At 41.0% G+C, this 11,501-nt stretch overlaps 1 protein-coding gene across 2 annotated transcripts in view; it reads right to left on the bottom strand.

Moving 5' to 3' along the window:
* Positions 1-828: 828 nt before the first annotated feature.
* Positions 829-11,501, bottom strand: part of ANXA5 (annexin A5) — a 32,739-nt gene continuing 22,066 nt past the window's right edge. For both annotated transcript variants that reach the window (XM_019522075.1, XM_019522076.1), the window contains exons 8-12: positions 7,475-7,568; positions 5,623-5,718; positions 4,489-4,547; positions 2,285-2,407; positions 829-1,456 (exon numbers count right to left, since the gene is read on the bottom strand). In XM_019522075.1, the coding sequence (XP_019377620.1) occupies positions 1,394-1,456; positions 2,285-2,407; positions 4,489-4,547; positions 5,623-5,718; positions 7,475-7,568 (435 nt within the window). In that variant the 3' untranslated portion in view covers positions 829-1,393. The remainder of the gene's footprint in view (positions 1,457-2,284; positions 2,408-4,488; positions 4,548-5,622; positions 5,719-7,474; positions 7,569-11,501) is intronic.

Raw genomic sequence — 11,501 nt, 5'->3', positions numbered from 1 at the left:
ACAAACAGAGATTTGATTTGCAGTGTTGCTCAGGAATATTAACTTATAGCACTGAATTTAAAGCAAATCATGAGAGGATTTTGAAAACTCCCACCTCTTGAAAATCAAAAAGACTACCATAGAAAATAGAAGGAAAAGGAAAGACCTGGAACTCTATCATGTCAATTCGTGGAACACATTTGGAAATATACATACAGTTCTCTGCACTTTATTTAGTGCACTCACTTCAGCCAATATTAACTCCAGCCACAAAACCACACACACAATTTAGCAAAATATAAGAGGTTGTCCAGAGCTCCTTGCTAATATTAGGTCCCTGACAGATGTTCAGTTAAAGTCATGATGGGATCTGATCTGTGATCCCAATAGTTGTGCCTCCTGACACGCTACATGTGCACAGCAGGAGGCAGAACTGTGGGATCAGGGATCAGATCCAAATTGCACCCTACTGCCCATGCAGGGGAAAACTGAGATCAATTAGCAAACTGGGTGCCCCCTGGCTTGGAGCACCAGCCAACTCATGAGACCTCCTAGCCTCAGGAGTGCCAGTCAGCTGATTGGTGATGGCCACAAATTCAATTTAAGGCATGATGCAAACCAGGCACAAAGTTAGTATAAGCACTTTGTGTAATAACCTTGTGGCTTATTCCTCCCCATTTTATCATGCCATTAATTATATGTTAATCACATCTTAAGTATAGTATCTGCCAGGGGCCTTACTACTTAAAACCCTGTAGACACTGGGAAAATATTTAATGATATATCAAAAGGAACAATTCCACTCTGTTGGGGAAAAAAAGAACCCTTCAATGTTCATCAAAACGCACGTGTGTTGAGAAGGGCAAAAAGTTTATTGGTCCATTATGTCTCCAATGGCAGCTCACAATGTTAGTTAGCAATGTTACTTTAATAGCACCAGATAGGATATATAAAGAATAATTTTCCTTCATTCACAATTTTAAAGCTTGCCTAATATTTTAATGGAAATGCAGTGAGTGGAGCAAGTGAAGTAAAAAAAAATGAGGTTCAATTCTATTTCAATTCTTCTTGGAATGTGTTGGGGTTTTTTCCCCCCCGAAGTCAGCAAAACATCTTGAAAGAACCAGATTCTTGGTTTAGTGCCCACCTTCCATGAAAAGGAGAACACTCGCATATTCATAAAAGGCACTTAAAAAATTCCCAGGGGTTGGGGGACACAGACTTCTACTTGGATGGCAGTAGGAAGAGAGACTGTATAGCACTCGCATAACAAGATGCCCATTTTTGACAATCATGATAATGGTGTAAATATAAGCAGCCATAAAGCATTATCACATACAAAAACAGAGCAAGACAGGGTAACTGTAGGGCTGCAAGGCGAGAGCAGGATGAATTCTTCACGTCACTGATGGCATCAGTCATCCTCTCCACCACAGAGGAGCAAGAGTGCTTTCCTGTAGTCCCCAGATGTATCTTTCTGCAAATGGGATGATTAGTCAGATGGTGAGTCACAAATATACTTAAGGGGGAAAAAATGAGTCCTATGAAGCACTCCAAGAAATGACTGAGTTTTCCCACCCACAGGAAATTCGTCCGTCTGACTATCAGTTTAGGAATGACACAAGGAGTTTATCTGCCCAATACTGGGTTTTTAAACATACTGGCTTCTCATTCAAAAGTTTCTGAAAGATTTATAGTTGCAGTACTGGAACTGGGCCTCCTACTGCAAGTAACTATGTCAGCTCTTCCACTTGCAAACCAACCAACCAACCAAATCCACTTTACCCCTAAACCTCTGAGATCTTTCCTGGATGTATTAAAGATAAGTCATCAAGGACCTGATCCCGCTTCCACGGAAATTAACGAGAAGTTTGACCACTGACTCAAGTGGAAAGGAGCCTGGTTTCTTGTAGCAAAATCAAAAGCAGCTAAACCCTACAGACCAAGGACTGTGCAATGAATCTGAAAATCTGACACAGGAAGGAAAATGGGGAGGATCATCTATGTGAAAAATATTCCTGCAAATGTTGCAGCACAGAAATGAGGTTATGACTTATATTTCACAACTCTGACTTGAAAAATAAATACATGGTAATGCTGATATAACTCATCCTCTGGAAGTCCTACTATCTCCCTTTCTAATACATGAACTCCAGTTATGATTTTGCTTTCATAACTGCCATGGAACTTTCCCCTTGGGAAGAGCATAAAGAGAAACTATTCAACAATTCAACATTTTTCTTATATTGTAACTACACTCTCTCACTACTTCTTTACCAGTGAAATTAAATTGAAGTTTTTTTACCTGAATCATCTGGTACAAGGATTTTGCAAAGTTCTTTCTTAGTTCACGTCTAATGTCCAGCATATCAATTTCACTTCTTGAAACCATGATTCTGATCAAGGTATCATCATCAGTACCAGCTCCCTATTTTAAAAAGGTTTAATATTAAATGTGTGGTCTAAACATTGAATATAGACTACCCCAAATGATCTCGAGAGGTCCCTTCCAGCCCCTAACATCTATGAAATAGAAATGCTACAATGCAGTGGTTATTTTATTAGTGCAGAATGTTTTTGGATTGTACCACTGTGTGTTCAAATGGTAGTGTAAAGGAAGGGGCTGATCCTGTGTGCACTGAGCTTCTCCAAAGTAGGCAATATTTAAGACCTCCTAATGCATGCTCCCCACTTTGTAGCTTCAGATCATGACTTCCCAGATTCATTTCAAGGGTTGAATGAAAGACGATGGACATTTTTACATATGTAAGTGCTGCAGCGCTGCGTGCTTTGAAAAATCACCCAGTGCTGCAACACTTGCTGTTGTTTAAGTGGCGAAATGCATGTCAGCGCTGAGAAAATGGCAGTGGCGTGCTTTTGAACTAAAACACCTCAGAGGTGCTTTAGTTCAAAAGTGCGCCACCACCATTTCCTGTGTGCTGATGTGCATTTCACCACTTATACTACTGCATGTGGTGCAGTGCAATGCACGTCAGCTCACACGCGCAGCAGCCTCCAAAGCAGTGGATCTCCAGTGTGCCACAGGACAAAAAGTTATGTGTGTAAGTGCCCTGTGGTATTTGCATACTAGGATCAGCTTCATCAATCACCCTTGAGAAATGATTGTTTAAATAGAAGTAGATGCACAATACAATGATGACTAACTAAGGAATGCAACTGCTGCACAGACCTGAATCACTGGTTGAAAATTTCACATTTACAAATGATCCAACTGCTCATTAAGAAGGGAAAGTTCATAAGTTTATTTTCATTATGCAAGAAATCTCTTCTCCAAATTGGACTTTCTGCTCAAAAAAGGTCTCAGCAGGTACGCCTACACAAGATGTTTACTGCTGAGCTGACTAATTAGCTCTGCAGTAAAACATCACCCAGCAGTAAACTAATGAACTCTGCCATAGGATAGTACTGTCAGACGCATCCATGGTGGAGTTATTTACTCCACTGCAATGCATGTCTAGATGCTGATGGGGCTAGCCAGGGCACAAGGGTGTTACAGTGTGGGGGCTGCCTGCCGGCGAGCGCCGCACTGTAGCACCCTTGTACCCCAACCAGCCCCTCCACAACACATTAAGCCAGGTCAGAGCAGCCCTGGGCTGGCAAGCTGATCCCCAGGGCCCCCTGCCAGCTGGGGCTGCTCTACCCCAGCTCAATGTGCTGCACTCCCAGGCACATGTGCAAAAGTGGAGCCCGGGAGCAATAAATTGCATTCATAGCATGTTTAGATGTACCCAGTGAGTTTCAGTGCTGATACATTATTCTAGACAGCATCCTGACATCTTACCCACTTTCTCCTCAATTAACCATGTTCAACACGAGCAGTGGCAACCAAAGGTACACCATGCTGTCCCACAGATACAGCACAAAATTCTGGCTGCATACTCTCTCCTTAACTTTCATTCCCATTTTCTATGCCCCTTGAATCGTGAAATTTTAAGTTGTGACGAGTAGGGATTCTCACGGCATTCATTTAAATGTGTTAGCTGAATGCCATACAGTTGTCCTCAAGTTATGTCCTGATCAGAAGCCAAGGATGGAAAGCCACTGATGGAAAGCCACCTTTGCCCCTCCCTCTCAGCTGTGAAAGCAGCAACAGTGCAGTATAAAATTGCAGTCTTTGTATTATGCCAGATTTATGATCAGTATTAGGAAATTCTGTTGCTGAAGCTGGAAATTAGGAAGTGAACATCCTAATGAAAGGTCCTATGGATTTTTTTCCCAAATAGTGAAGTGTTTTTGAATCTGCTCATTGCTTTGAAGAAAGACTTACATTCCTGAAAGAGAAGATGTCTCCCAAAGTAAAAGCCTTGCTATTAAATTCTACCAGTCTTCCTTCTTTAATATTTCTTCAGAATCTTATTAGTTTGGTATAGAATACCATGCACATGTCTACATGTGAAAATCCTGTGGGATGGGTTTACTCTAGTAAAAGAGGGCAAGTGAGAAAGGGTCCCTTGGAAGGGGCACATGATTTGGAAAATAACTCCTTACCTTCATGGAATAAAAGAGGCATTCAGCAAAATAGGCAGGTACGTTTCTGACACATTTCACTGAGAAAACAAAACATCAATATTCAGTTTCCCTTAAACATAGATGGCAATCCTTTACAGGTGGCAAGAGGATTTAGTGGGCTTTAAGTTTCTAGCTCATTGACTCCAAGTCAAGAATGATAACTTTAGATTCAATACCTAAAATTTAGACCTAATAAATATCTTTCTGCTAGTCTTGAGTTCTAAAAGTTAGAATGCATTTTTTTCCTTTAGCAATACAGATCATGCTAACCACATTTTACTCTGTTACAAGGATAACAGCACATTCTACTCAGTGGGCTAGCAAAGACGCACACAGAGGCAGAATATTATCCCACAATTAGATTTTGGTAAACTGCTCCTGAGGATGCATGACTGTGCAAACTCCAGTTCACTCCCTCATAGTTGCCCAAAAACTTACTTCCTGAAAAAAGAAAAAAAGATGTAAATAACATAATTGGTAGCCAGCAAGTGGGTGAGCAGCCCCTCTCTCACCTCAACTACATCTTTTAAAATCAGCAATCACGCTAAGATTTTTTTGTTCTGGGGTGCACTGAAGGAGCCTGTATCTTCAGTGCCTATGTCTTAGACAACTGAAACAGCATTTTCAAGTTCTTGTGAATACTGCTGGACTGCATGAGGATGGCAACAAGAATCAGTGAGTTAATCCCTTCTAGTACCAGGAGATTCTAGAATTTACATCTCTGACTTGAAAACAGAGGTACCAACTTCATCAAGGCTGCTAATCATGTTTCCCAGCACTGCTTTTTCCTTTAAACAGGAGTGTCAAGTTCACCATGCCCCCTAAACCAGATCCAGACCATGGGGCCAATGCAAACAGCAACTGGAGACGGTGGTGGCAGTCACAGAGGTTAATACAGCCATTGCTAACCTCCCTGCCACCAACACAAATCTCCACACTTAATTCCCAGCCCCTCTGGGAGTCCCACAGGCCAGATGACAGCTCTGTGGGCCATATCTGGTCCATGGGCCAGATGTTTGACACCCCTGCTTTAAAACAAGTGCCATGTCATGTTTTCAGAGCTCACCTTGCGACTCTTCTAAATAGTGTATCAGTAGTAGGATTGCTAATTACCAACAGCAAGAAGCAGCTTTTCCAAATCACCAGAGGTTTCCCGGTCAATGGTTTCTTCAATTTGAAAGCCAGAAATAGTCATGTATTTGTCAAACACTGAAAAACAGGAAGCGTACAGATATACAAAATGTGTGTGAGAACATGATTTCTCTGCCTTTTATCCTTCAGAGCCTATGCCAATTTCATCATTATATATAAACTGTTCAAATTCTATTCTCCAGATGCTCTTACCCTGCCTTATAATAACTATCCACTTCCCAGCAATCTGCAATAGTACTATACAATTTCACTGGGAAAAGGGTAGGGCAAGTATTCTCCAAAGGCCTCTGATAATATCAGTCAACATATTGGCCGGCGTGGGCAATTCACTCAGGTATGATTAATACTGATATCATTTTAAAGAGACCAGGCACCTCGCTGCCATACAAAACATTCACCTCTCCATACAAATACTTGATAGCCTCAGAGCAGGTGCAGTGATCTCAGAGATCTAAAAAAAGTCAGGTTGTCCACTCTTCTCTCTACTGGCTGCTGTCTATTTCAGTGTACTTCACAGCTTTTATTACTGGCCAAGGCCTCATGCTCCAATATTAGACCCAATCTCAAAAACTAATCAAAGATGCAGGAGATTCATGAAGTCAGGCTAACCCTTCCAGAAGGATAAAAGGCATCTCAGAGACTAAATCACTCGTCTGAAATAGGGAAAAACCCATTTTCATCTTCACTGCCTTTGAACTGAGTGCGTTAATTGTATACAGAATCACCAAACGCACATAAATCCCTTCACAAAGTCAACAAAAAGTCAGAGGACCCTGGTCTTCAATATTCTATAGCTGTCTGGCAAATAATTGTGTAAATCAATGACAGATTTTTCTCCAACTTAATTCACTTAATTAGAGATACATTTGCTTTACTATTTAACTATATTTATTTTATTTAAAAAGTCTAATGCTAGTGTCGGCCTTCTAAGAGATAGCAAATGTAAGGGTTGTGTGGAGGTTTTGTTACATCTAATTTACCCCACGAGGAGGAGGTAAGAATAGGATAACAATGAAAAAATAAGAAATAGTACAAAATTAGAAGCAGTAAGCAAGCCAAGGTATAAGCAGGCAAGGCTTTCAATTACACATTTTTCTATTCACTTCTGCAATCATCTTTTACCCATGTTTAACTTTAAACTTGAGTTGTTCTATTGGAGTCAATTAACAATAGATACATTTGTGAATTTCAGCATCCTCCTTGAAAATTTATATTTCTACAGTATTTAGCACTATCTGGGGTGTCACAAAAACAAAATCCAGTCTTAATTTACAGAGGATGAATTACAAAAATCAAATCAGATTTGCAAATCCAGTGAATGCAAAGGAAAGGTCAAGCAAAACCTTTCAATCAGCATTTCCCAATCTTATTTAGCACATCTTTCTGCCAAACAGTTTGATAAAACAGATTCACACATTTGGGGGAATGTATGATATGGAGAGAGCGCACACAAGAAACATGCATTTTTTTCCCCCTAAAAGGGCTGATCTTGTTCAGAGCTGGATCTCCACCAGAGCATTGTGACTTAGTCACCAGGGAATTCAAGTATCACTTATTTTGCCTTGATTTCTCTCAATAGAAAAAATAATATATTCCTAAAGATGCAATCCAGTTGTCTCTCAGTTCTACCATTTTCCCCACAAACTATAGCATGCCCTTACCATTTTCCATGAGGTAGAAGTAAGTGGAGAGCCAAATGGACATGAAACAGCCACAAGATCAAGTCACTCAAAATATCACCAGCACCCAGCATATAATCAAAGATGAGGTTCTAGGTTAAGTTCTCCCATTCTAGTTGAGATGTTTTACTCACCCTTCCGTAAATGTGAGACGCTTCGAGTTCCCAAGATGGTGATGAACTTTTCTTCATCTGTTCCCCATTTCAGCTCTCCAGCCCTAAACAAGACCTGTTATAAATTCAAGCAACCAGAACAAAATTATTTCTACACAGGCTTACTTGAAGATCTTGAGATTCCATGAAAAAAAATAAAAAAGCTGTTGGGGGTGGGAAAACTTAACTAACATGTCCAGAAAAGAAGGAGAAATTTGAGGAGGCATCTTGAAACACATCTCAGGTCTCCACTGAAGCTACCCAGGTGATTCCTTCCAACATTCTCCAATGCTACCTCCTCTTTTACTTTTGTCCCATTTTTAGGTTTGCTGTGTGAGCATTACTTCCACTTTCATGAATCCCTTCATGCCCTGAGATACATTGCATCTGTTTATGTGAAGCAGGACTACTATTGTAGAAAGGTGCACATTAAATTAACATGAAGTCAAAGCCTTTCATCAAATACACTTTAAAGACTTGAACATAAGGAAGTTGCATCTAGTCATTACAATTACTTTTAGTCAAGACCAACTTTCAAACTGCCACCCTATGAAATCAGAGTCTTCCTTTGAACAGATTTGATTCCCATATAGCTGCAAATCCAGGTCATGTCACTGAAGTTTTCCCAGCTCCAAGAGCAACTTGTTGTTATGAAAACTTTACAGAATAATTTATTGATGGTGTTGTAAAGAGCAAAGTAAGTATACAGCCAGACTGCAGAACTGGCTAAGAAGGTAATGATTACATAATACTCATATCAGAGAAAGAGATATTTTCCACTAGGGCCTGAAAAGAGGTTGATTTAAACACAAGCCAAAACACACACATTCCACAAGTACAGGTTCAGCTATAAGGTGAACCTCTTATATTCCCATGCCATTGGCGTTATGTCTCTTATCTTATTTATGACACCCTGAGCAAACTCTACCAACCAACAATGATCTAGTTCTTGAAGTCTTCTCATTTGATGTGTCTTAATTTGATTAAAAGTAAGTGTTTTCTTCTAGAGAGTTTTGCAATACGTCTGTGATGCAGCCCCTTCTACTGGCCACTTTAGACCCGAGTATGGCAGAAGTCTGGAGGCTGATATGAGTCTATTCAAAGGCTGAGATGCACAACCTACCACTAGAAGAGAAATTTCTAATATTATTTGTAATAATAATACAATTCTATCTGGAATACCGATCTCACCAAAGGTGCACCAGCACAGCTGTGTGAGAAGCATCTGTCTATACAAGGGGCTCATGCCACTGTCTCTTTCTTGATGAGAATTAATTTCACTCAAAAAACAATGTTTAGAGAAGAAAAAAATTCCTAAGTATCAAAGCATTCTGAGTCCATATGACTGCTCTCGGAGTCAAAATCTCTAGTATGGCACCCAGAACTTTTGAAAGTACAGAACAGAGCTCCTCCTGGTGATCAATAAAGGTCCCATGCCATTTTATGCAAGAGTAAGGTCATTAACCCAATCACCCTGGTCAAATTCCATATGCTTAGTTACATTCTGCCTACTTTAAAACCCTGTTAGGTAAAAGGCACCAGTATAAACATTAACCCCCTAAGTATGCAAACCTCATCCATAAACTGCACTCACCACACCAGAGGGGGAACATGAAATTATTGTTATGGGTATAATAGATCCCACTTTGTTTCTCAATCAATGTAAAAATGAATTCTCCAGGTACGACACCATGTCAGTTTGGTTTGGGTTAGGATTCTTCATAAAATGTAACCACCTGCTCTTTCCTGAACTAAGATTTAATACCCAATAAACTGTCCGAGTAAAGAGGCTTGCAAACAGTGACAGGTATTTATGGATGAAGCTAGAAATATATGTCAAGCCAAGTGCCATCAGATACCTTTACTTCAGTATGAATGAACATTAATAAGTGTCGAAATGGCTTGTTAAGTATCTCATTGCAATCCAATCTTAGCAAGGTGAAATGAATAATTCATCACTAATTACTCCAAAGGAACTCTGTTGTACTTGTAAACTTGACATTAAAATCTTGAAATGCTTGAAGATGGGGATGTGCCATTGATTTAACTATTATTTTATGGTTTAGCCTGCACTGCCATGCAAAACTTATTCTGTGTTATAATCATAGAATCTATTTCGGCACCAAGTGAACAGGTGTCTTCTTGCCACAGGCAGTGTCAATAGTCAGGTAGGACAGGAGTCACCATCCTACAGCCCACAGAGTCAGCCTGGGGGATTTCAGAGCATTGCACTGGCAGCAGGTTGTTTTGTCTAAGCAGCAGGGAAAACTGGTAGCAGCAGCACTGCTAAGGCAACTAGTGAAACCAGCTGACAGGAAGGGGCAGGGCTTAGCCTTTCTTAAGCCCAGGCAGGAGGCCAGAAGGGCAGTTCCCCTCCAGTAACTGAGGGAGGAGGAGCTTGGGTAGTACAGACGAAGGGGAGAACTCTGACAGTGGGAGCATCCCCTGGTCACTGCTGGGGTTGGAGTGCCCTCTCTGGTAGGGATTGAATGCTGTTTCACCGGATGGTCTAGCTTTTTATGTTGTAGCCCAGGGGTTTTGTGTTCTTGTGTTTTACTGTTTTGACTGGAGGTCTGGGTAAGGCTATTAGGGTTTGCAGGAGGCCTCATAGGAGCTTCATGGTAGCATGGGGACCCTGGCGCCAGAGAGGGTGCAGCATTTGGGGTGCATTGACCCCAGCCCCAGGGCAAGGGGTGGGGGCAGTGAGAAGCCCCAGGGCAAGGGGTGGGGGCCAAGATGTAACAGGGCCTAGGTCAAACCACATCAGTACCATCTGTGAGGCTTGGGGTGCGGTGTAGGGGGAGGAAAAGGAGCTGCAGGTAGTGCCCCCTGGCACCGGGGCACATAAAGTGGGCAGCCTCCCGTTAATTACATCAATCAATTAAGATCAAGGCATGGCAGGAGCTTAAGCAGGCAGTTGGCCCATAACAGGAGGGTGGAGTCACTCCTAGAAAAGCTCCGACAGCGATACTCCTGTCACATTGTCCAACTTGACATTGTAGAATGGAGACAATGTTCATACATGGCAAAGTCCATCAGTGCCAGTGAGGAAACACACATACTCAGTTTATGCTTGAAGAAGTCTCATCAATTTGATTAGCATGAAGGTTAAAGTAACTGCAGCGCTTGACAGAAGACTTGTGCCCCCTCCCTCTTCTTTCTCTACCCTTATTCTCCATTATCCCACAAAAGACAGCCTCCAACTGCCGTAGGGTCCCACTTTCCCTTCTGGCTTCAGCCCTTCACTCTATTCCCACTTATCCCCACTCCCTTCACCAAAGCAATTAACTCCTTTAATCTTATTACGTACCTCACATCTCTTCTCAATCTCTCTCCTCTCCCATGTGAAATTTCTTTTAAAAAGAATTTGTGTGATTTCTAAATTATCTACCATAATTGGACTTCATTCCCCCCAAATAAAACTCCTCTTGACAGCAAAAAGTGCCCAGAATTTATTCTCAGATTTCTTCTCAAGGTAGATTCTGAACTTATAACACCTGGATCTGACAACACAGCTAAAGGCCACAGCCCATCCCTTCAGCCACTTGCATCATGGGAAATCTAAGAGGGCAGGAACCCCCCTTCACTAGTTATATTATATATATGCACACTACAATCTGTTTCACACACAGGTATTTAACCTGGGCTTATCTAAAGAAACTAGCTTTATCTTTAGTTACACTTTCAATATTACTTCCCAAAGAAGCTATGGGTAACAAGTCAGTTTTAAGTAATACTGTAATTTAAAGTTAATGATAGCAGGGTTGGTGCTATGCTAAACTAAGACAATTAACCTAATCAAAGAGCTGAAGGAGGTTACACTGATTTCACCCCATTGGACTGTAAAATGATAGTTATTTATAATGATGTAATACCCAGTCATGAATTAGACTCCACTGTGCTAGGCTCTGTACAAACAGAGAATATTAATTTTAGTTTCATTTTAGGTTCCCATTTTAATTTAGATAAAATCATCATGCGTCTTCATGTAGATAAGGCCAAACAAATG

Source organism: Gavialis gangeticus, unplaced genomic scaffold (assembly GCF_001723915.1).
Source record: "Gavialis gangeticus isolate Ggan-Ray unplaced genomic scaffold, GavGan_comp1, whole genome shotgun sequence".
Lineage (NCBI taxonomy): Eukaryota > Metazoa > Chordata > Crocodylia > Gavialidae > Gavialis > Gavialis gangeticus.
Note: the sequence above shows the minus strand (reverse complement) of the source record. Positions and strands in the feature narration are given on the sequence as shown.